We start from the raw sequence: 24,507 nt of genomic DNA on the forward strand, positions 1-24,507 counted from the left end.
GCAGGAAGGTTTTTCAAATTTCAAAAATACTGAAATCTGACATAAAATAACCATTTGAAAACACCCCCGGCATTATGAATGCAAAGGAGCGTAAATGTAAATTACATCCCATTTTTTCTTTTCATTAAATCAGCTCCAGAAGGTTAGAAACGCATGATTAATCATGCTTACGGTCAAATTCTGAGACATTCTGAGGGCTTGATGAAGAGGTGCGGATGATGAAGAAAGGAACGGAGCCAGTGGTTCTAAAATAACCGAAGATCAGTTTTTAATTACATATCAAACTTTAATCTTCAGTGTGACTGCTGCCACCTTTCAAGTAATTTTCTTTCCCGAGCGTTTAAATCAAAACAAAAACTATTCAGATCACAGAGGTAAGAACCCTGACAATGTATTTTCATGACAGTAAATCTTTAGAAATGTGACACAAACATTTTTCACATTCACAGCTAAATCAGAACCTCCACAGGTACCTGAACACACCGCGAGGCTCTGCCAGGCTAAATGGGTGCAGCTACTGAATCTTCCTCATTCTCGGAGCTCTATTTTGCCCTCTCTGATTCTCCAGCTCCAGCGCTGACATCTGTCCAGAGCAGGAACACAGCGCAGCCACACGCAGGACTCCCTGATCTCCTCGTCAAATGGGACCGTCTTCCTGTCCAGGGTCTCCAAAGTAAAGGGCTTCCCAGAAACCTGAATGATGGATGAGAGTCTGGAGTTTGGTCTTGTGTCATGACAAAAGCAGCCACTTTGTTGGTCATTACTGTGAAAATAATGGTGTTAAATGCTGCTATTTTAAGACTGACCGCCCCTCAAATTTGGCAGTAGCTGACATAGCAGACATTTCATTCATTCCATGTAAAAACATCCTTTTTAAGGCCCCCAAAACAGGACCAGACATCCTGGTTGACATTTATAACTCCTGAGGGTGCAACCTTAAGGGAAGGGCCTTGATGCCAGGCCCAGCTTCACCTTTGTACCTTATGAGGAAGTGACTCTCCGTCTCTTACCTTGTCACAGGAAGTGACTCTTACCTTGTCACTGATTCCTATCGCAACGTGGCCCACTTTGATCTCCCGCCGTTCACGGATCCTCAGACACTCGCCCTGCACGTTCTCGATCCAGATGTCGACACCTGAAGGCGACACAGCGGGAACCGACCGTCAGGGCGCGCTCAGGCAGGGCGCGGGGCTCGCTTTGAGCGGCTCACCTGCGGAACAGTACAGGGACGGGTGATTGGCCGAGGCCAACCAGTCCGCGCGTCCGTCCGTGCGGCTGTTGCAGGAGGAGAACACTCCCGAGCTCAGGTCATCCGACGAATGCTCAGAGTCCTTCAACAGAGAGACAAATATTGAACTTCTTTGGGGGGTTTGACAGCTGCAGAAGAGTGATACCCACCCTCTCCGAGGCGTCGATCTGTGAGGTTTCAGAGCAGCTGAAGCAGGACGGAGGGTCATCCCGCGGTTCTGGAGACAGGGTCTGGACTGTGGTGCCTAAAGCAACATCTGGAAGGACGGAACGCAAACGCAACACGAAGAGCCATTTTATGGAAGGACTGATTTTAGCCTCTTTTAAATTGTGGTTCTAATCGCGTGATTCACATTTCAAACTGAAACTGGAATCCAAATAGAACCAAATCATGTTCACTGATTAATCCACCATAAGTATCTGCTTCCATCACGCTGAAGAACGGACTCATTTCTCTACAGTTTCCCCCTAAACCAGATCCCCCATGATGACTTCCTGGACTCACCGTCTCGGAGATATTCCAGCTCCTTTTCTGATCCGCAGGAGACGGTCGGTTGGCCTTTTTGCAGTAGAGGGAAGAGGTCCGTCAGAACCTGCAGATACTCTGGAGAGCTCCACTCCTCCTCGTCTCCATCATCTCCCTCTTCTTCCCAGTCCCCCTCGTAGTCCCGGTCAGCCCGAAGACTCTTCTCCGGAGCGTATTCGTCCTCGCCCGTGTAAAGGTCCACCTCTGAGTCCGTCCAACAGTCCCAGTCCTCCTCAGCCTGCAGAGATCTGGGCTCCGACCCTCCACTCTCCGCCTCGGAGACGTTTCCGTCACTGCTGTCCTCGTCCACCGCCGTGGTTCTCCAGGGGCTCACCCAGAACACGGCCGGCGCCGAGACGGCAGCTGACGGTTCAGAGGTCGTCTCAGGTGAGGAAGAGCAGGAAGAAGAGTCTTCAGTCTTTCCCCGATACAGTTTTTCACAGGCGGTTCTGACGGAGCGCAGGCTCAGACCGCCCACTGTGGAAAAGGGTTCCCAGTTAGAGTCCAGAACATGTTGGGTTCAAAGAATAAACCCGCAAATGAGAAGGTGCGGAGGAGGTTTCGGGGGACGGGTCACCTGCTCGGAGGGCTTTGGTGGTTTTCCTCCTCAGCACCGTCGCTGACGCTCGCCGCTCAGGATCTTTCCGGAGTCCAGCTCGGAACACCTTGGCCGTGAAGTGGTTGCAGTTGGACGGTACCTCCCACATAGGCGGCGGCTCGTTCACGATCTGTCAAACGGATGACGTCAGCGGCGCGCGGGCGGCCCAGATCGACGGGACGGCGGAGGACACTCACCTGCAGACACAGCGGATGCGAGTAGTAGCGCGTCCAGGGTCTGCATCCGTTCAGCATGTGCAGCAACATGCAACAGCTGCTCCACACATCTGCTTTGGCGCTGAGAGGGTCTCCACGGGCCACTTCGGGGGCCATGTGGGTCTCGGTGCCGGGGAAGACGCCTCCTACAGCAACATCAGCAGGAAATGAACTCCGATTTACTTTTTCATCTGTCCGGAGGGCTCACACGGTGTCGGGAATAACTCGCTACATATATAAATTTGATATATATGTTGGTTGGGTTGAAATTTCCCACAATGCCCTGCTCTGCATAGGCTTAACTCACCCCTGAACGCCTGGTTGCTCCATCCATTGTCATCCACCGTCTCTGAGAGACCAAAGTCACAGAGGAATGTGTCTCTGCAGTCTGCAGACAGCAGCACATTTTCAACTGCAATAAAACCAACAGAGGATTCAGGCCAGCAGCTTGTTTTCATTCTTCTGGGCATAAAACAGCAGGCTGGCGGTCGGACTGCCCTCTGTGGTCAGAGCCCACGGGCGTGGACAGGTAGCACCGGCTAAAGATTCCACCCGAGGCAAAACCAGGGAGGTGCTGAGATCACCACAGCTGACAGGTGAAGGTAAGCCTGAGTGTTGTCAACGTGGGGAATGCGTAGGAATAGACTGCAGCCACAAGAGGGCAGCAGAGAGGCGAGTGTAAGGAATGCGGTGTGTACAGGCGGACGGTTGTAGGTTCGAATCCCCAGGGTGACTATTTGCGTGGAGTTGGCATGTTGCACCCTTTCCCGGTACTCCTGTTCTCGCCAGGTGTGAATGATTGTTTATTTATGTAAGCTATATGTGACCAGAAATGGTTGGGAACGACAGATGTTGTGATAAGACGTTCAGATGGTCTCTCAAATGTTTATTCGACCTACTTGTTTCCGTGCACTAAAATGACCAATTTTGAACAACTTGCGTCAGCACCAATCAGCACCAAACTCAGAGCGACATGTTGTCATAACCTTTGACGTCCAGGTGGAGAACCTTCCTGTGGTGCAGGTGCTCTAGTGCCCCCAGTGTCTGGAGGAGGTAGTGCAGGGCCAGGTCTTCAGGTAAGGAGCTCGTCTCTCTGAGAAGCTGCGCTAAACAGGCTGGGAAGTTTTGACACATATGAACAGAGGGGAATCAAACCGAAAGTATTCGTTTCGTCCTGTGGAGAACTTTTACCGGGCTTCAGGTCCATGAAGAGCACGACGTTGGGACCCTCCCGCACAGCCCCGAAGAGCTCGACCACCCGGGGGAACTGAGAACGCTCCACGTGCTCACCTCCTCCGGACTGAAGCGTCCCAGCGGAACCTGGGATCAGACAACAGCTGGAATCTCAAACGTACGCATCGTCGTCAGCGCTTCGCTCGTCTCACCCTCTTGGCTGCGCACGTGAATCCCGTCGCCGCGTCCCGGACGCAGAAGACGTCGCCGTAGGAGCCGTTCTGGATGTGGTGGAGAACCCGGTACTCCTCCCCCTCCCGGTACTGACACCTGCTGGGTCGAAGTTGCTTCGCGGTCAACACAGAAAGAAAAGGCGGGAAATGAGAGGAGGACCTGAGCAGCGGGCGAGGACGGACTGTTCCTGTGCCGTACGTGGTGAAAGATGAGTCCTTCGTGGAGGCGTTCGCTGCCCCTCCACTCGCGCAGGGTCCCTTTGATCAAGCTCCTGAAGAGCGGCGACGTCGACGCCTTTGTCATCTGCGTCACCCGCCCTCGCAGGACCTCCGCGAAGGCGTCAGGGCGGTTCGGCTCGTCCGACCCAAACGCGCACTGGGATTTATTCACGCCGCTGGGGGCGGAGTGGGAATCTCCCAGCAGGCTGTGCAAACTCCCCGCGGAGTCGGACCACCTCACGTCGGAAGCAGAGGACACTTGCATCAGGTCAAAGGTCAGATCGGCGGTTACCGGCGCGTCGTCTTCTCCGCCGCCGGATGAGTTGGACTCAGAGTCCTGGTCCAGGTCACAATCCGTGTCTCCCGATTGTCCCGTCGCGCACTCGCACACATCTGTACAGCTGCAACCCGCGTCCTCGTCCGCGGGGCCGCACGGCTGCGGGTCCGTGAACTGAGGAGGGGGCGGGATGACGTCCGAGGAGGACTCTCCCGATTTGAGCCAGTCCACCTCGTGCACCCACAGGCCCTGTATGACCGGACGCTCCTCCCCCCCACCGGGGCTCCCTCGTCCCCATTTCCGGCGTTGCTTCCTCTGAAGACGACAACGCGCCACGTCCTCGTCCTCGCTGTCGCTCCGGAAAGCAGATTCTCTGTTGAGGAACCTGCGGATCAGAGGAGAAACCGCGTTGGATCCCGGGTGTGTTCGAACCACGCGGAGCCCGACGAGCCCGAGGGCCGTGAAGCACCTGTACTTTCTGAGGAGCTGAGATCTGGAATAAGGACACTGCGTGTTGGAGGGGCTGAACTCCTGAAAATCCTCCCCTGAGAATCATAGAAACAGATGAGTCGGCAGGCGTAGATGCTGCTAATGAGTCGGCACCTAGCTAACAGCTAGTTAGCTTGGTTCAGTGTTTTTTATTGTACTTACGCTCTGCCTGCGCCACGATAGAGAGGCAGTTCCTGTCCTCGTCCCCCTCCCTGACCACGTGCTTGGCGGTGCCGTGCTGCATCGCTCGGCTCAGATGGGGGGCGAAGTCTTGGACCAGCGGGTCCGTTTCCTCCTCGCAACCACGGCCGCTGTCGTCTAGGTTGAGAAAGGACAGGTCGGATCCTCCTCCAACGGCGACGAACGGGGCGTCGCTGTCAAAAACTGGCGGGACGGCCATGTCTCCCTCGCCGACCAGCTACTGAAAACACCACCAAAAAAAAGCAGATTTTTATACATTTCACATACGCGATTGACTTTTTTTGCATCACTGCCCAGAATCTTCTTCCCCAGGACGTCCCCCCAGGACAAATGTCTTCCTGTTTAGCAGTTGTTAGCTAAAGCCAAGCTAATTAAAGCAGTTTTAACTTCTCAGTGACCGTTTGAATGTATTTGCCCAGCGTGAATGAAGAGACGCAGTAGTGACTCGAGTAAAAATAGCCGCCGCGTGTTTTCCACCGAGGCCGAGCAGCTGTCGAGGTCTCTCTGCCTCGATGCTCTGCATGTTGACAGCAACCACTGGGCAACCAAACACACACAAACACACACAGACACACAATGAGCACCGAGGAAATAGCGGGCCTGAACGTTTACGCCATTCAGGTTTAAAGACGCTGTTCCAGTATAACCAGTACACTCATCGTCTTTGTCCCAGCGTGACCAGTGTGTCGGTACTCTGTCCCAGTATAACCTGTCTGTTAATATTCTGTCCCAGTATGACCAGTCCCTCCATCCTCTCTGTCCTGATATAACCAGCCCATTGTTCCTCTCTGTCCCAGTATACCCAGTACAATAAGACCATTATCCATCCTGACCATCGTAGCTGTGAGCACGGCGCCGTCACTTCAGGGTGTGTTTGATATGCATCACTCCACGTGCTCGATGGGCGGTTATCAAATAAAGTGGCTAATGCTAATGCTAGCATTATTATTTTTTAAGAAGTTCAATAACTTCCTTTTGATGACAGTATTCTAGACACAATTAAAACATACATGCTAAAACATATTTTAAGTATTTATTCCAAACCAAACAAAATGTCAATTGTTCGGGATTTTTTTTAAAAAAAGCTAAAATTTCCGGATATCAAACCGCAAACAAACATTTTTTATTTGATATTTTAGCTGAGATTTTTTTTAAATTTTGCATATATTTACCTGCAGTCTTGTTTCTGGTACGTTTCTAGGAATAAACTGAGAGTCTTCTGAAGGTCCGGTTGAGACTTTACCTCCCGCTGGCTCAGGTGGAATCCGGCAGAACCGTCCCTGAACCTGCGGCCGAGCCCGTCCCGCCCCCGCAGCCCCGCAGCCCCGTCCTGTGGAACATACCGGCCCCCCGCCCCCGCTGATGGCTGTGGGAGGGGGTGTCATGAACCCAGTCACACGCACACACACACACACACACACACACACACACACCACACACACACACACACACACGCGGAAATATAAAATTAAAATGAAATATATTTGTTTCCTGCTGATTTAATCAGTTATTTGGTGTTCAGGGAAAACTAATTGACAGCTCAGGTCTGTTTAGAATATATATATATATATATTTTTAAAGGAATCTAAATCGTGGTATAAAACCATTACCGGGCCCAATACGACAGCGTACCGTTATAACAGTGATGAAAAATGTCACCAATATCAAATAAATGATCGGTCGTTTTAGTCATTTGCTCAGGAAATGAAGGAAGCGGAGGAGAGAATCCTCCTCCATCGCCATCGCGTCCCAACTGCAGACCCAGAATTGAAACATTCCAGTGGGAATTAGCAAAATACCAGAGGAGGGAGTGTGAACGTGGACGTGTGTGTCTCCCTGGCAACATGTGAATGGAATCAGCGACCGTCCAATGGAGGCGCACCGCGCACACTCCGCTCCCACGCCAGGGTTTTGTCACCTCGGTGCGCTCCGCTGTTGGTGGGTCGGCTCGGCTAAACTTAGACCCGGGGTCACGGCACCGCCTCACGTCTGCTTCCCCTCCTGTGACGGACGGGCCGCCAAATGAATAACCCGCAGTGCTGTGGGAACATCGGGCAGGTTCGACCCGAGCTCATGGCGCAAGATGCCGTGAAGACATCTGGACGCAGGTCCGTGTGAAGACCACTCTGGTGTCACGGAGGGCCTCCGAACAGAACCAGGTTCCACCATAATCACACACTGCTACTGCCTCATCTCCAGCTTTCCCTCCGTTGCTGTGAACTATGAGAACCACAAGCTCCAGGGTCACATTAGGCCCTCAACTCTTGCTCGTGTTCACGCTCTACACGCGCCTCTTCCGTTTTTCTCTTCTATAAAACTGAGTATTTATGTCAAAGAAGAACCTCAGATGTGAAGAAGCCCACCAAATCATGTTGTGTCTGGTTTCTACAAGCCGCAGTACCTGTTGTGTCCGCCAGGGGGCAGACGCTCGTCAAACCCTCCTAATGAGCCGAGAGGGGGTCATTGGGACAGCGCCCCCATCAGGTTATTACTCTGGTGACCATAGCAACGCTCTCATGACTTGCTGAGATGACACAGAATACAAATTCAATCTCCCTAAGGCAGATTTGCCGACTTTATTACTGGATGAAAACTGCAAATAAAAAAATAAACCTTTAAAAACACAAACCAACCCAATGCTCAGAAAAAAAAAAAACCTTTAAAAATTACACAGATAATTTGCCATCAATGTTTTATAACAAAAGACAATTAGTACCACACTGAAAGAGTTCTGCAATGGTTTTCCCAGGAGAAAATATTCAGAACTCTTCAACTTCATTTTCACCAATACAGCACGTCTATATGGAGTGCAGAAGCGTCCCAGAGCGAAGGAAAGAGGGAGTTTAGAGCCTTCAACCATCTGGTTTTAAAGTCCACCTCGGGCGGACCTATCAAACCAGGCGTCCCAGGAGGACAGGTCCTGGACGCAGCCTCCAGACGGGTCACAGGAGAATCCAGCGGGACAGCAGTGCTTCTGGTCTGAGCAGCACACGGCCTGCGGAAAGGCAGATCAGTAACCATGACGATGGAGTTTCTACATCAGACTACATGAACCCCAACCATGGGACGGCAGTGAGGACGTACCCTCGGTGAGGGGCAGCAGCCCCACTCTGTGGCTGATGTTGGACAGCAAGTGTCCTCCTTGGGACAGTGGAATTCCCCCGTGCCTCCGCATGACACGACGCCTTGGGCTCCTCTGGACCTGGACTCTAGCACCCTCCTCTGGGGGACAGCAAAGACGGGCGCGCCGTGGTCCTTCTTCTCGCACGTGCCCGTCTCCATGTTGCAGCTGTAGCCCTGAGGACAGCAGTGCTCGTGGTCGTCGCAGCACACCGCCTAGAGGGCAGAAGAAGAACCGACCGCATTTAAAAGCTGATAAGAGCGGAAGAATCAAAGCTTCAAATGGCCGTCGAGCAACGACCGACGGAGCGTCGGTGGCGTTCGGACCTTGACCAGCGGGCAGCAGCCCCACCCTCCGCTCTTCAGCTTGCAGCAGGTGGTTCCTGCCGGACAGCTGCTCCGGTCGTCACACGGGACGTCCGTAACGGCGCCCGGCCGAGCCGCGGCGCTCAGTTTGGTGAACCAGGGCGTAACCAGGGGGCCCTTTGAGCAGGAACGGCGGTGGGGGTCACAGCGGTGCCCCCTGGGGCAGCAGTGGTCCCCGTCCTCACAACAAACCGCCTGAGGAAGAGCAGAGGTCAAAGCCTGACCCGGTTCGCCTCTGGCGGCGTGAACCCGTCACACCTACGTTCGGGACGGGGCAGCAGCCCCATCGGCGCGTCTCCTGCATGAAGCAGCAGCTGGTGTCTCGAGGGCAGCTGGTCCGGGCGTCGCACATGACCCCGGCTGGCCGAGCCGGACCGGACGCCGCCCCGCTGGGCTCCTCCTGCCGGGCCGGAACCTTCCGCAGCCACGGCCGAGTGTCTCCGCCGGCCACGTCACAGGTCTGGACCGCCAGGTTACATCGGTAGCCTTTAGGACAGCAGTGCTCGCCATCGCTGCAGCACACGGCCTGGGAGGGGGGGAAAGGACACGTGAGTCCAAATCTTCAGAACTCCTAAATAGAGACGCTCCCCCCAGCACTGACCTCAGGCAGCGGGCAGCAGGCCCACTGACCCGACGCCGTTTTGCAGCAGGTGGAGCCTCCCGGACACGACGTTTGCTCGTCGCACTGCACCGCCGAGGTCGACGCGGGCACCTTCTCAACCCAGCGGAGGGGAGGACGACCCCCCGACTGGTCGTTGCAGGTTTGAGTCTCCAGGTCACAGATGGTGTCGTGAGGGCAGCAGTGGATGTGATCGTCACAGCACACAGCCTGGAACACAGACGGGTCCAGGCCCGGATCAGTCGGCAGTCCTCATCTAAAAAAAAGGAGAGCCGAGCAGTCTGGCCCCGCCCACCCCGACATTACCTGCGCCAACGGGCAACAGGCCCAGCCTCCTTCTAGCGTCCTACAGCAGGTGGAGTCCCCGGGACACGTCGTGGCCTCGTCGCACTTGTTGTTGTCGATCTTGATTGGAACAACAGGCGTCGCGCCTGTGGAATCACGGGCCGGCGTTAGCACGTTAGCGTCGGTTGCCCTGGTCTCGGCCGCGTTTGCCGCAAAAACACAAGTACCTTCGCCGGGGACGGCGGCGATCCTCAGCATTGGGACTGGCGTGGCGCCGGACACGCAGGCGTCGTGCTCCAGGTCGCAGCGCGTGCCTGCAGGGCAGCAGCGCTCGTGATCGCTGCAGCACACAGCCTGCAAGAGAGTCAGAGTAAAGGCTCGACGACCTTCCCAGGATGATGAAGAAAAGGGGGTTCGTTCTTGTTCATGTACCGTATTGGCCCGAATATAAGACGACCCTGATTATAAGACGACCCCCTCTTTTCCAAGACTCAAGTTTGAAAAAAGTCTTTTTGAACACCAAATTTAATTTTATACAGAAAATTACAGTACATCTGAAACAAATGGTTATATCTTCGACCCACTTTTCTCCAGATTGTCGCTACGTTTCTCTATTTTCTCTTATTTTCTTATCGCTATTTTATTTTTCTTCTTCGTGACAGGGGTTCGCTTTGGCCTGGGGAGTTAAGTTCAGCATTCGCTTTAAAGATATCTGGCGCCATCTAGCGTTGTGAATGGGTATAATGTCTAGACCGCGAATGTAAGACGACCCCCACTTTTTTTATTTCAACGCAAAACACCGTCTTATATTCGGGCCAATACGGTATGTCTGTAGGTGCACCTGTTGGAACGGGCAGCAGCCGTAGGCGCCGCTGGCTAGCTGGCAGCATGTGTAGCCGAGTTCGCAGCGGCTTTTTCCATCAGGACATATTATAGAAGCCTCTGGGGGAACAGAGACTAGCGATGATTAGCAGCGCGTCATCAGCACGCAGCCGACAGCCGGTCGGGCCCGGAACTGCTCACCTGGATGCTCTGCTCTCGTGGTGGCTGGAACTTTGTGCATCATGGGGAACCACTGCTGCGATGGCGAAACGCACTTGGAGCGAGCGAGATCACACCTTGTTCCTTCCGGGCAACAGTGGAGCTTGTCCTCGCAGCACACGGCCTGTTGAAAAGGACGATTACCATCATTCTGGGGCAGCCGCATGACCAAAACCAGCCTGACACCAGGGCTCGACGACCTTTACAACCTACTTTCAGACAATGAGGGTCTATGACAGATAGTGGAGAACAATGCTGTCATGTTTGGTTTCCACATATCAAAGTTCGGCCAACGGATCGGCTCAAAAGTCTTACGTTGCTGAACAGGCAACAGCCCATGGAACCACTGGGAAGCTGGCAGCAAGTGGCGCCATCCGGACACATGGTCTTAGAATCAGGACAGATGACCCCAGTCAGCCCAGCCTGGACCCGAGGGGCGGCAGGAAGTCGGCTCATCCAGGGCAAAGAAACCGTTTTGTTGACACATTTGCGGTGTTCCAGGTCACAAAGCGTCCCCTGGTAGCAGCAGTGCAGATGGTCGGAGCAACATTCAGCCTGTAGAGTCAAGACAACACCCCTTATTAATGAGGGAATTCTTTCCCTTTTCTCCCCGATACACCTTTCAGTCACCAACACGACCCCGGGGGGACTCACATGCGGTAGCGGGCAGCAGCTGTATCCACCTGCGGAGTTCCTGCAGCAGGTGTTCCTGTCCTCACACGTGCCTCCATCAGGACAAACCAGCGCCGCGCTCAGGTTGAGGAGAGCCAGAAGCAGGATGGACGTCTGCAGAGCCTGAATACAGGAGACAGAATGTGTGATAACAAACCGGGTTTGACCAGATCTGCAAGCACTAACTGGAAAAGGTGCCTCCACCAGGAAGTGGAAAATCACAGAGGCTGTATTGAGGGCAACAGAATGGTGATAAGAGAAGGCACAGGGCAGATTTTCAAACATTCCTGATGATAAAATGGATTTCAACAATGGAACAGTCGGGCTCTTTCCCATAAAGTTCGTGTCCTTGGTGCAAAGCTCAGAGCCACTTATCAGCTTCACACATTGTGTTTAAAAACTGAGCAATTTTAGTGACTTTCTGGGTAAAAGGCGAGCAGACAAAAAGCAATCCAACATTAAATTCCCAATTTACTTTGGGCTGTCAGTGATTGCAATATACAAGGATCAAGGATGGTCAAATGAGAAGAGATTTCACTTTACTTTTTTTTTTTTTTGCAGTTTCTAAAAAGAAAAGGGAGGAAAGAATATTGATTCTACAGTGATTCACTGTAAATCAACTACAGCTGCACATTCGCTGAGTCATTACAGCCCAACATGTTCAAAAGTGTCTGCATCTCTTTACTTTCGTTTTCTTTGTGTTTCTAACGTGTTGTTGACATTTCCAGACAGGCTTCACAGCTGTCTGCCAGTCAGAAGAACTCCCTCAGCTGTCAGTATATCTATTAACTGCCTAAATGATGAGGCGAACACAGCTTCCAGGCCCTCCAATTACCTTTTGTTTGTACTGTCAGGAATCAGGACACCGAATAAATATTAATAAATAAGATCCGTTTACCGTCATTATTAGCAGCTGTCTTGTTGGAGTAGAAGAACTTCAGGTATTAGCAACAAAAGGCACAAGTGTACATACTCCGAACCTGGAAAACAAAAGTTAATTCAACACAAGAATAACGAGATAAGCTTGTCCAGTTGGCTTTAGCTAGCGGCTAACGACAGAGCTAGCTGAGCCGGCAGAACAAAGCCGGATAAACATATTCTGTGTTAACAAAACCTGAATATTTGCCGCAACTTGCCTGTCCGGCGCAGTTTGTCCAGCTGTCACATTAACGTTGCTCCTAAAGGCAAATTTCGCCGGAGAAACCAAGGCGGAATTTAAGCGTTGGTCAATTAATCACGTGACCCGCCTCCCACGTGACCACGCTGCGCGTTCCCGTTAAAGGGGAACTGCAACAAAAGAAAACTACGGATCCGAGGATAAATGTAGATTTAAAGTCATCAGTAGAATCAAGCCCCCGTAACAGTGAATTTTTTAAAACGTTAATTAGCACCTGCGTCTAAAAAATCATGTTTTATGATTATTACTTAAGCTAAATATTAGCTGTCAACAATCACCGTAGAAGTGAAGGTATAGATTTGGAAAATTCATCACCACGGACATTAACTGTGGGAACCATTTTATTAAGTTGTCTCATGTACAGAAACAATTTACAGTTTACAAACAACTGACCGGATTTGTGAAGCATATGATTTACTGTGCAGGATGAAGGCCTACAGATCATTCCTTCTGACTGGCATACCCCTCAGTTTGTCTTCAGGGGGCAAGAACAACGTCCATTAACAGCTACAGAGAAAGCCGTTGTCCTCATATCAAATCAAACAGCAAGCAAGGAAAGCCACAATTGCACAACTCAGTAATATTTCCATATCTTTTCCAAATAAAAACAAACCAAACATTTACAGCAGGAAACACAACGGATCAGTAGGAATCCTTTCACGGTTCAAGACTCGGGCCACGCTTTCGGGTGCAGGCTGTGGACACGGGCGTATAAACAGCAAGCGGATGGCGGAAAATTCAAACGTGACGCTTGTACAGCGATTTTCCCACGAACCACACAAAAGTCTTCAAGTTTTCTAAAGTGACAAGTCCTCACAAATCTGCTAGATGAAAACAATTCACAGTCCCCGATGCAGGCAGTGACGATGCTAAAAACAGCGTGAGCATGTTGGTCAGTATGTTAATATTGTAAACATTCACGACCGGAAGTGGATTTCGTTAGATCTGGGGGGGAAATCAGGGTTATCATCATTTGGCAACACCCTTCGACGCATCAGTGCATCCAGATTTGTGCCAAACGTCGTGGAACGGTTAAAAAAAACTACCAAAAACACCCTAGTCTACATGTTTACATGCACAATATACACATAAAATCTCGTATAGTTTGTCGTAGCATTTACAGGTTTGGTGGAAAAGAGGAAAAAGATTCAATAGTAGGAATAGCCGCAGGAAAAAGTGGTCAGTTTTGGCAGGCATGCTCCCCAGAGTGACGCGCCTTGGTGTTAACGCAGTGTGCTTATTGGGCGGCGGCTAAGGTGACAGCTAACTGCATCTTCAGAGGGACCTGCATGCCGATCACTCGATCCAGTGAGAAAAAAGGCACTTACAGGAGAGAAGTGGGATAGATCCCGTCTGCAAACGACCCCGGGTGGCCTCAGCAGGTTATTACAGAGGCCAGGCTTCAAGTACGGAGGTCATTAGATCAAAGAGCATGAGTATAGATGGTCGAGGGGAGCTGCCCAACAATGGGGCTGAAGCATCTCATTCGCCCTGTGGTGATTGGCTACGGGAAAGTCATAAGCCCCTCCCCTTTCCTCTCTGAAGAGGGTTGTTGTCAGGTGATTCAGAGAGTCCTCCTGCTTATAAGGACAAGAACGCCGACCCCGTCAAGGCGAGACAACAGCGTCGGTGGTTACAGATCCTCCATCTTTGCGTCACGTCTTGGTGGTTTAGGGGTCGTCCGTGCAGGAGCCTGAACTACTTTGGGGGGCTTTTGGTGCCTTCGGTTTACATTCATCTACATGCAACCTTTCAATACCAAATCATTTTGAGGTGTGGGAGCCTATTTACAACAATTCGTAGAGAGAAAGGCAGAAAGTTTTGGCAGAATCATCGACCACGGAGACAGAAAGGAACAATGGCGACGTTTTAAACCATTACCGAGTCACGCATGAACAAACCACAGCAGAGAGAAGAAACCAAGAACATCCCTGAAGGAGCAAAACGCTAGTGAGCACGTTGTTAGAGAGTCATCGTCCATTCACAGGGGTCTGAAAACAGGCGTCCATATGAAAGGTATAGGAATATTTTCAACCATCAGTCTCTGTTTAATCCAGGAAGAGAAGAACTAAAACACCACAAAATCAATTAAAAAAACAGAACTAAACCTAAGTCACCGGGTATCAATGTGTTATCAAATCATTGTAAGTGCTTTAACTTCGGATTTTGCTCTACAAATGGCTATTTCCACAGTCGGAGGCTCAGACGATGTTCGAGTGACGTGAAGGGTGACAGAACTGGACAGTTTCCGTGGAAACCAGCAAGATGGACTGACAGCGAGAGCACACCAGCAGGAACACGGAGGTCAAACAGCAACCTGGGGATGGGCCAGCAGGTGTGGTTGTGCTTGTTGATTTGTTTTCCACGCCATTTTCCACCCCCCCCGCCGGTCCAAAAGAGTTTGAAGAGCTCACTTCCTGGGGTGGAAGACCATCAGGGGCCTGTCTTCGATCTTCTGCCAGGGGCTCTTTTTGTTCTCGTCCTTGTCCTCGGGATCGTCCTCGGGGCTGGTCATGGAGTCGCGGCGGTTCTCGCTGTTGCTACTGCGGCTGCTGTTCCCGCGGCTCCGCCCCCTCCTGGTGATGGTGGATCCCCGGGAAGAAGGACCCTCATCCAGTAGAGGGGTGAGGGAGTTTTCTTCCGGTGAGACCGGGCGTCCTTCGCTGCTGCTGGGCTCGCTGTGGTCCGGGTACGCCAGTTTGGAGTAACTCTTCCCGCCGCCGCCGCCGCCGACCCCGTGGCCCTTCCTGCCTCCCGTCCCCCAGCGGTCGTCTTTTCCTTTACGGTTTGCTGCCAGTTTGCGTTCTTGGGCCTCCAGAGGTGGGTCCAGGTTGATATCTTGTCCGGTGTTGCCCGGCCCACTTAAGAACCCACCGCCGCCCGCGAGGTCGCTGCCAACGTCGATGTAGGAGTGGCGCACGTAGGCGTTGGCGCGCCCGTCCAGGGAGATGAACCACGCCTTGGGGTGCTGTTTGACGCCGAGCTCCAGCAGCTTCTTCTCAGTCAACGCCTGCAGTTCCCCGTTCATCTGAGCCATGGTGCTGTCGTTGAAGAGCACGGGGATGGTCACGGGACCCCCGGAGGAGTCGGACGCCCAGCTGGGCTCCCCCGATTCGTCGCCGTGGGAACCGCCTTGCTGCTGCTGCAGCTGTTGACCGTGTTTCTGCGAGTGGTGGTGAGGGTGCTGCTGGCCTCCTCCCATCTGGGCCCCGTCCTTGTCCTGGTCCTTCTGGTCTTTGCCGTCTTTCCCGGAGAACTCGGTGGGCAGGCGCATGTAGTGGGCGGGGATGACCAGGGTGGGCACCATGCTCCTGTACATGTTGTCCTTCATCTGATCCAGGGAGCTGCAGAAGATGATCTGACCCGGTTGTGTGTTGAGGGAAGTGGGTCTGGCAAGACTCTCCGCAGCCGCCGCAGAATATTCCGGCGGCTTGTCCGACTGACTCGGCACGTAGCCTTGGAAGCGAGGCGGGGACGGAGGGTCGGCGGAGTACCCGCGATTGTCGTTGGCACTGTGGTGCCGGTGGTACTCGGACTCCTTGGCTTCCATGGGGCTGTAGCTCCGGTTGTACTCTTCGTGCAGCAGCGGCTTGTCCAGGTTGTTGGTCTCTGTGGCGCGCGTGACCTTCATGGGGAAGCTTTCGCCCCGTTGGGGAACGCTGGCGTTTTTCCCTTTGGCGTGTCGCAGCATGTGAGCAGGAACGTGCTTGGTCAGGTCCTCGCGTGAGCTCTGGTAGTCACGGGATGGAGACATTTCCGCTTTGTCGTTGGAGGCTCCGGGTTCAACGTGGCCGCCGCAGATGAGATTCAGGCGTGACGTGGACGTGCCCTGGTCTCTCTTAGCTCCGTTCAGGTTGGACGCGTGAGGTTTGCCCTGCTGACGACGAGGTTTTAAACACTTCCGCCTGAAAGACAACCAGAAGCTGAAGGTCACCTTCTACGTGCAGGACGCCACCACCAGAGTTGGTGAGAAAATGCAAGGGTGGCTTCCACTCTAGAACGTCTGCCCCCCACCTGCAGTAGTAGAGCAGCACACAGAGCAGGATGAGCACCAGCAGGGCCAAAGAGCCCAAGATGGAGAGCAGGAACAGGGTGTGGTAGGTGGTGATGTCCCTCAAGCCTGGATGGGACAGTCCCAGCCCTGTAGGACAAAGCAGCCTTTATTTAGTGTTAAACTCTACTCTGTTTAACCTGTTTAACAACTGGTGACGATACAGGTTTCAACACAATAACAAGTGTTTGTCTTCCTGGTTAGCTCGGCTTTGTCGTCTCCCTACCTGAGGATGACGGGAAGGCGGCCAGCCAGTATCCCATCTGAGCCACCATCACGTTCCAAACGAACTGCGATCCATCTTTTTGGATGTAGCCGGTCCCGTTCCTGACCCACAGTCCTGCACAGAGCGTCGTTAGATGGCGCACTACTGAAACGTGGAGATCCAGGGTCAAACTCACCCGTCTGAGGCTGATACAGCCACACGGGGACGCTCGTGGCCATCCTGTTATGGGTGTCCGACGGCAGCGGCACGGAGACGTGGATCGGATCCGAGACCTGGATGGCTCCTCCGTCCTTGTCAAAGAGCTGGACGCTGATGACGGCCAGAGCCACCAGGTCCGTCCAGCCTGTTTCTGAACATCAGCAGCAACAGCGTTAAAATCGGAGAGAAGAGCCGGCGACCAGCTGACCGACCGTGGTCGGATCAGGCCGCTCCCATAAATACCGGCCAGCGGCATCAGGAAACAAACACCTGAACTGTTGCCCTCCTGCCCTAGCAGGAAAGGGAAACCTCCGATCTCGTACTGAGTTCTGGCTGTGGTCAACGCCGCCGACAGCGCCGTGTAGTTGTTGTTTGGGGGCAGCAGGAGGGACTTCCTCTGGAGCTGCACCAGTGGCTGATTACGAGCTCCTGCAGGGACGTTAAAACTCACATGTCACCTGGTCGTGTCGCCTCCTGACCGACTCACATTTGTCTGATATGAACCGGCGACGGTGCAGCTCAAAACTTAGAAATATGCATCGCAAATACGCCCCCTAGTGGTCAGTATTAATGTCTGTGCTTGCTTACCTGGTGAGCCCGAGAGCACCTGGAGGACGTCATCGTACAGAATTAGTGTTCCCGGCCGCTGAGCGAGCAGGTACAGGCTGACTGATGCGTACACTGTAAAAAATAAAACCAAAAAGAGGCGCTCAAACAAACGGACGCAGCCGAGCATCAAACCATCACGTGACGGGCTGACGGTAAGTTCTCACAGGGGATACGGCTGGAGTGCCAGGGCACAGAGTTGGTGACGTAGTTCCGCTTGGAGGCCGTTATGATGACCGACGATCCCGTGCGGTACAGGAATCCCACCCTCGCCACGCCATCGCCGTCGGCCCTGACTGACGCCAAGATGGCCGACTGGTTCCCGTGAACCTCAACCCGAGCGTCCGCCAACGGGGAAAGATCGCTGTTGTCGAATACCTGGACTTTTATTTGCACCTCTGCGAGAACAGAAACAGAAATTCAATCCCAGAATGCATTGCACGCACGCTGCATCTTAAAATCTGCATCTTTAAAGCTAAAAACATGAACGCCTGTGAAGGGATGATTGACAGCTGAGCTGCCATAGTCATTATGTGGGCGGGAACTCGATGGCGGCGAGTCAGCAGTGTCATCAGGACTTGGTCTAATTTTATACAGTGACAGAAGGTGTGAGACCATCGGCCACGTTGGTCCTGCTGTTATGACAGTTGTGATGACGCTGACGATGATGATGATGAAGATGATGATGATGATGTCCTGTCATCCCGGTCACATCATAAATCCATGGCGTGGCTCTTTCTGCTCCTCATCCCCTCGTGTTTTTCTGCCCCAGAACATTTTGTTTCTCCAATCCTCCCTCTTGGACCGCAGGGATGTGGGTCACGCTGGTGACGTTGCCATGGATACATGCTGACTCTCCGAAAGCTGGCCGAGGCTTCCTGGGCTCAGCTACGAGCTGGCGTGATGTTAGAGCCCCCGGTGGCAAAACTGAAGCCTCCGACCGCGGCATTCAGGAAATAATGTGTGTTTGCTCTTTTCTCTCCGTGTGTGTGTGTGTGTGTGTGTGTGTGTGTGTGTGTGTGTGTGTGTGTGAGAAAACTGCCAGCCATGACCACAGTTTGGTGGATAAAGGCTCTGTTGTGTGTGTGTGGTGAGGATTTCCTCCATCTGTGGAGAGCTGCAGTTTGAAGCAGCCCCATTATCAGAAACACTGAGATCCAGTGAAGCAGAAACCAGAGCAACGGGAACACACACACACACACACACACACACACACACACACAGACACACGCACGCACACACACACAGTTGTGTAGGGAAAAGTGCCACTTCTGAAGAACTATCCCTTTAACTCCAGCTCAGACTCAGACGTGACATAGATGATGAGCACAACGACATGAGAGAATAGAAGAGATTTTAGACTCGTTATCATCAGTTCATCTGCTCTCTTATCTGGTTCTGAGAGGAGTAAATGTTCTAAAGGTCCAGGTCACCTCACAGACGGACCAAAGACACCCACAGTCCTTCACCTCTGACGGGCAGGAGGTCGGATCCCATGGACGGTCGATTGGTCTGCAGGTGATCTAATCAATGAATCAGCTCCAAAGCACAACATCGACGTCCTGCCCGATGTATGGGGGGGGGGGGGGGGCAGATCAATAACAGAAAACATGGCGCTTTGGTTCGATCTGATCTGAATTCCTTTCTCATAGTCCAAAAAGCTTTATCGTAAAATCAACACGCTCACTTATCAACAACCAAAACAGCGATTCTAGACGAAACTGATAGAGCCTGAGGCGAAATGCCCTCGTCTGCCCCCTGGCGGCGGGCTGCAGGGGTGGGTGCTGACGCTGGACTCCTGAACAAAAGCACAGAATCAGCTCAGGTCCACAGTATTTGCACTGTGCGCACAGACTGTGATCATCGGTGCAGATAAAATAGCTTCCAGCCTGAATAATGCATCGTAATTACATAATGTTCCTCCGAAGCGCATCTCGGTATAAACACTCGTGTTTTTGAAGCTGCTGCTGCTTCAGAACCTCTCAGAAGTGGCTCGGTTTTGCCCTTTTTGGACCACAGAACCGTCAACCCTGACGCCACGCTGCTGTTCGGCCCATTATTGTTCCTGACATGACAACTGTGTTCCGGGCCCGGATCTCTGCACAACAACACCAGGGTGGGCCTCTGTGGCCCCCTCCCGAACATCAATCCAGCCTCCTGTGGACAATCCGAACGCAAATGGATCATCCGACACCAGCGTCCAGAACATGAAAGCGCTGCGGCTGCTAAAGGCCATAAAATGCAACCACTCCCATCTCCTCATTGTGCTGCACCCCCCACCCCCCCACCCCGTATGGCGACTCACCGACGGGAAGATCTGGCAGTGATTTGGCCAGCGCCTCCCAAACCATCCACCCCAGGAGCAGCGAGCGGTAGACGCAGTGTGCTGGCATCTCTGCGGCTACATGTCTCGTCGCAGCTTCGCGTCCATATCGGAGCTCCGAGGCTCCCCCTCACGCCTCAGACGTGCGTCTGATGCCGGGCTGCGATCGGAGATGCTGCCGCGCTGGGCTGCGGGGGCTTCGCCTTGTTTTTATTGTCTGGAGGACAGAAAAGAGACCGAGGCTTCCCTCTGCTGGCGGAAGAGGGGACTGCAGCTACGACAGAAGTGCATCATGGGAAATCACCCGCTTTAATGCTATTATATGTGGATGGTGATGATTAGAGGCACAAATAAAAAGTAATAAAATCAAAATTTCTCTGGATTCTGATTTTCTCACCAGTCATTTTGTTTCTATAAAAAAAATCAACACAATATTTGTTCATATGCAGGTCATGTTTTGGCAATCCCATAATATTACAAATATTGAAGGATCTATTTGCTCGGCCACTGTAAAAAAATCCACGTATCTAACTTCATTTTAAAACAAGTATATAAAAATGTGACTCTAGCTGCAAATATGTTGCTACACTTCTGTTTTGGTTTAATTACACAGTAACATGAGTTTTACATTAAAAGTCTGACATGTTGTTGACCAAGCTGATGTTTTACAGACACAATAAAACATCTGTTTCCATTCAACAGCAGAATGAATCCGTTATCAGCCATGATGAGGTGGAGGCAGATTTAGAGTTTTAAAACTATAAAATACACTTCTTTTCTTTTTAAAACCTCATACCAGAAGTCAAATTGTTGGCTCGTGCAGCTATAAATTCAAACAGGGGTTATATAACTAAACATTTAAAACATTTAAGGCCCTCTAAGGGTAGAAAAATATAATAAAAAAAGAATTGTTTTGACAGCATCGGTGGAGTTTTAAATGAGAAACAAGCTTCACTCACACACGTTAGCATTTAGCTCCTGAAGATGTGAGTTGTCTGTTTTTCCATCCTCTGGTCTTGGAAACAAGATTATTTAGGTTCCTTTTCTAGTTAAAGAAGAATAAAATCAAGCTTGTTTTGCAAACACAACCTTTACTTTGTGAACATTTGTCCTGTAATCTGGTCCTTTATCTAATTGTCTTCTAATGGCTTCATAAAGGTAATGTGATTTAAACTGAGCCGGCTGCTTACAACATGATACGACAAATTAAATCTCCACTGATTAAATATATACCAATGAGCTGAAATTGAAAGCCACCATGAAAGTGCCCCTCCTGTGGTAGATTCTGCCGAGAACACACATCCATCGCTGTCGTTAGTGGTAGAACGTCGAGAAGGTTGAGGGATCTGGGAGAACCTCCCAGTAGATTCCTGTGGATCCCCAGAGTCTGAAAGTGAAAATTCATTAAGATTTTCTGGGTCCAAAACGTGCTAAACTGTGGAAAGGAAGGAGCGGAGGCAGTAAACGCAGCCTGATTTGCTGATGTTCCGACATGCCGTCGCTCGCCCCATCAGAACCAGTAATCTGGGCCCTCTGATCCCAGTAAGCTCCAGGACTTTGGGGGGATCATCCCCGATCAGCGGCAGTCACAGTTGGACAGAAAAGGGGATTTCTGAAAGGGTCCCATTCTTTCAGGACGGTTGAATGATCCGGTTTTAGCTGTGGGTTCTGTTCATGCGCTGTTGGACCTTATGTTTACGGCCGTGATGGGCACCTCCAAGCCAGGTTCCATCAGGGCTCCTTCTTAGGCCTCCTGCTTCTTTTTGGGCTCCAAAATTCAGATGTAAGCTCCGTTTTCAGTGTTTGCAGGTGGTTTTGCGGATGTTTCTGCCAGTATAAATATTCCTGCTTCCAGCAGAACCTCCAGCAGATCCACACCTGAACATAAACACCCCTCAGAGCTGGACCCAGCATTCCTGCCCAGCATATCGCTCCAACAGGCCAGCCGCTTTTATACGTTAGATCTTAATTAGACTGTTGCTCTCATATCTATTTTAACAGATATTTATCATTGATGTCATTGGATTTTGTTATTTTGCACAGTGGAACACAGAAATAAACCCGACTTCTTCTTGGATTCTGGTGCCATTTAACATCCATTATCTATTTCTCTGTGTAACAGGACCCTCGACACAGCTCCGCTTCACCCTTTTCGCCACCTTTTCTCCCGACTCGGTTATTATTATTATTTCAGTCGCGTCAATCTTCTCCTCTTCAAGTGCGTTTCGTCATTTCCACCTCCATCATTCGTTTCCCAGTTAAATGGGCAGAATTATGTAAAACAGCACCGCTATAATTTGTGCCGTGAATTCACTTTACGTCCTCAAATGTTCATCATTAATTCATTCATTCGATTCAGTTATTTTTAATATCCTCTGCAGAGAACACCCATCATTCACTGACTGCAGGGTTTGGATTTGACCTTCGGGTTATGTTGCCTTTTTTAGACTTAGCGAACCGATGAGCTACAAGAGGGCTGATCAAGTGAAGAATGAAGGCCGTGCAGAGCCCAAAGATCTGTCCTCAGGTCATGAATCCTGCTCCGGTTAGTAGATCCGTACGACCAAGTGAGCGAGTGAGCTACAAAGATCATGACTGAGATACACCAGAACCAAAAATGTCAGATAAAAATACTTCTGATTCTACCACGAGGAAGAAAAAACCTGGCAGCAATATCAACAGAAATACTGAGTCTCTTAAATAAACTCTAATTTATCCCTTTAAGTTATTTTTATTTTATTTTTTTAACCAGAAATTAATGTTCAAATAACAAATCAAAGCTAACTGCAAACTTGGTCTGGGATGCTAAATGTTGGCTAACTGAGAAGGCTAAAGCTCTCTTCCTCTTTTGAGCGGTTTAGACCAAACTTATATGTTATTATTATATATTATATAGTGTCAAAAACATTTAATCATATAAACCGAAGCATTTTTGATCAAAACCTGTCAAACTGCAATTCAAATAGCTGGACCAGTTATCACTGCTCACATTTAATTCCCAGATATATATTTTAAAAATTCTGTATGAATGTAGAATATGTTTATTAAAACCAACAACTCACACAACTTTCATAAACATGTTTTATTTACTGTCCGTTCTTTTAAAAAACAAACATCTTTAGAGATTCACAAACATCCGTGAAATGATCTTAATGAATCCATCATGGTTGAGTATTATTACTAATGACCCCCGCTGGTAATAAAGGTCATTTCTGGGGGGGTAAACAGCGCGTGGGGGCAGGTTTCCCGCAGCAAACAGGTTGCAGTTGTTTGGCGCCCCCCCCCGCTGCAGGGAGCAGGAGCCGCCTGCAGGGGGCGCAGCGGAGCCGGAAATACAGCCTCCTGGTGACAGGTGACCTTTGTCACAGCGCGCCTCTCAGGGCAGCAGGGGGCAGATCCCAGATCAGATCCCAGAGGTCCACTGGGACGGTGCTGGAGGCCACCTCACCTGCCGCCCCGTCACCACCGAAGAAGACGATAAATATTAAACGCAGATGATATCGCCAAACGCTCGCCGAGCAACGTGAACGGCTCCAATTACAGTGAAACAAATGGTTGTTGAGAGCAGGAAACCGTGAAGCTCCGCCTCCTCCTCGCTCTCTCCCGGTTACCTTTCCTGGATTAATCATTCATCCGCAGGTTTGCAGCAGGCCCGGGGACGACGATGTTCCCTTCAAATAATAATAGGAGGACGTGTCCAGAGTCTCACAGGCCTACGTGGAGACACCCGTGGTCCCCCTCGGGGCAGATGTCAGGTGGAGTTGCCCAGAAAACGTCTGAATCCGGGATTTATCGTCCCTGAATCAAAGAATCCCATTCAAGCTTGGAAACAAGGCTTCCTGCTTTGTTCTCCTCATCTGAGCTGCAGAGGATGCAGCAATGAGATGCAGATTCACCTCCAGGCGCCGGTTCTGCAGCACGCAGAAGACGTTTCGCCTCCTAAAACAGACGGGAGGCGGCGTGTTTTATTTAAGAGCGTGATTAACATGGAGATTAGGGAGTGGGCGGGGCTTCTGGGGACGACGGGAAGAAGAAAGATCAGCCAAGAAAGATCAAAAACCAGGAAATACAGTGAAGATCAAAGCAGCTGATGAGGTCCCTCAGTTTGGGCCTGTGTTGGACATGGTTGGACCCAAACATCTGCGTCGCCCCCTGGTGGACAGCTGCAGCTCACAGATTACTCACAGATTGCCTCCATATGAATTATGGCCCCCCAGGAGGTCCCCATAGGACTATATAACCAATCCAAGGCAGCGGTCGGGCGTGTTTGGCCCCGGTCGTCTCCGTCCACCTTTGTCCTCGCGGCGTCCACTTCCGGCGTGCGTCCGGTCCCCTGTCCGGGGCTCCGGCCCGCTGCGACTCCATCCTCATCTCTAATGGCTCCTGGAGCTGAGAAACTGTCCGGCTGACATTTACGCGGAACAACAAGCTCCGAGTCGGTGCGTGATAATTAATACGTGAGGAGCCCGCACCCCCCCGCACCCCCACCCCCCCGCGTCTCGGCGAGGCGCCTGCTGGGCCCGTTTTATTTTTAGCGGCTTGGTCTTTGATTAAAATACGACTCTCCTGCTGACCTTCATACCTGCAGCTCTGCCGGGTCCTCGGGAGCGTCGCCGCCTGATAAATAAAGACCTGCCAGCAGAA

At 51.4% G+C, this 24,507-nt stretch overlaps 3 protein-coding genes across 4 annotated transcripts; all 3 read right to left on the bottom strand.

The window, feature by feature from the left end:
- Positions 1-243: 243 nt before the first annotated feature.
- LOC130524869 (mitogen-activated protein kinase kinase kinase 14) lies at positions 244-6,582 on the bottom strand. The gene is given in 16 exon segments (XM_057031360.1): positions 244-693; positions 1,035-1,135; positions 1,211-1,331; positions 1,399-1,505; positions 1,754-2,251; positions 2,352-2,502; positions 2,570-2,733; positions 2,895-2,999; positions 3,574-3,702; positions 3,779-3,853; positions 3,856-3,907; positions 3,973-4,107; positions 4,193-4,874; positions 4,959-5,034; positions 5,141-5,396; positions 6,352-6,582. Coding segments are annotated over 16 exon segments (3,030 nt in total). The 5' UTR covers positions 6,565-6,582; the 3' UTR covers positions 244-528.
- A 1,143-nt stretch (positions 6,583-7,725) lies between these two features.
- Positions 7,726-12,575, bottom strand: grnb (granulin b). Of its 2 annotated transcripts, none has more exons than XM_057031571.1 (13): positions 12,419-12,575; positions 12,181-12,262; positions 11,265-11,405; positions 10,926-11,165; positions 10,593-10,734; positions 10,411-10,511; positions 9,797-9,923; positions 9,591-9,715; positions 9,267-9,494; positions 8,928-9,191; positions 8,627-8,860; positions 8,264-8,515; positions 7,726-8,174 (listed from the first exon to the last, which is right to left on the bottom strand). In XM_057031571.1, the coding sequence occupies exons 2-13, from the start codon at positions 12,184-12,186 to the stop codon at positions 8,046-8,048; spliced, it is 1,989 nt and encodes a 662-aa protein (XP_056887551.1). In that variant the 5' UTR covers positions 12,187-12,262; positions 12,419-12,575; the 3' UTR covers positions 7,726-8,045. The 2 variants fall into 2 exon arrangements, with proteins under 2 accessions (XP_056887551.1, XP_056887560.1); XM_057031580.1 differs by having other exon boundaries at positions 12,397-12,524.
- A 207-nt stretch (positions 12,576-12,782) lies between these two features.
- LOC130524874 (protein FAM171A2) lies at positions 12,783-20,091 on the bottom strand. Its single transcript, XM_057031372.1, has 8 exons — positions 19,846-20,091; positions 17,708-17,938; positions 17,523-17,615; positions 17,205-17,363; positions 16,912-17,085; positions 16,737-16,850; positions 16,474-16,600; positions 12,783-16,364 (listed from the first exon to the last, which is right to left on the bottom strand). The coding sequence occupies exons 1-8, from the start codon at positions 19,931-19,933 to the stop codon at positions 14,870-14,872; spliced, it is 2,481 nt and encodes an 826-aa protein (XP_056887352.1). The 5' UTR covers positions 19,934-20,091; the 3' UTR covers positions 12,783-14,869.
- Positions 20,092-24,507: the final 4,416 nt, after the last annotated feature.

The sequence above is a fragment of the Takifugu flavidus genome, chromosome 1 (assembly GCF_003711565.1).
Source record: "Takifugu flavidus isolate HTHZ2018 chromosome 1, ASM371156v2, whole genome shotgun sequence".
In the NCBI taxonomy this organism is placed as follows: domain Eukaryota; kingdom Metazoa; phylum Chordata; class Actinopteri; order Tetraodontiformes; family Tetraodontidae; genus Takifugu; species Takifugu flavidus.

Coding starts and splice junctions, on each gene's coding strand:
- LOC130524874 (XM_057031372.1), bottom strand. CDS start 19,933: ATGCCAGCACACTGCGTCTACCGCTCGCTGCTCCTGGGGTGGATGGTT. Junction 17,939..19,845: donor ACTGCCAGATCTTCCCGTCG/GTGAGTCGCCAT, acceptor CTGTTCTCGCAG/AGGTGCAAATAAAAGTCCAG. Junction 17,086..17,204: donor GCAGGAGGGCAACAGTTCAG/GTGTTTGTTTCC, acceptor GCTGATGTTCAG/AAACAGGCTGGACGGACCTG.
- grnb (XM_057031571.1), bottom strand. Junction 9,924..10,410: donor GCTGCTGCCCGTTCCAACAG/GTGCACCTACAG, acceptor ACTCTCTTGCAG/GCTGTGTGCTGCAGCGATCA. Junction 8,175..8,263: donor GCTGCTGCCCCTCACCGAGG/GTACGTCCTCAC, acceptor GCCTTTCCGCAG/GCCGTGTGCTGCTCAGACCA.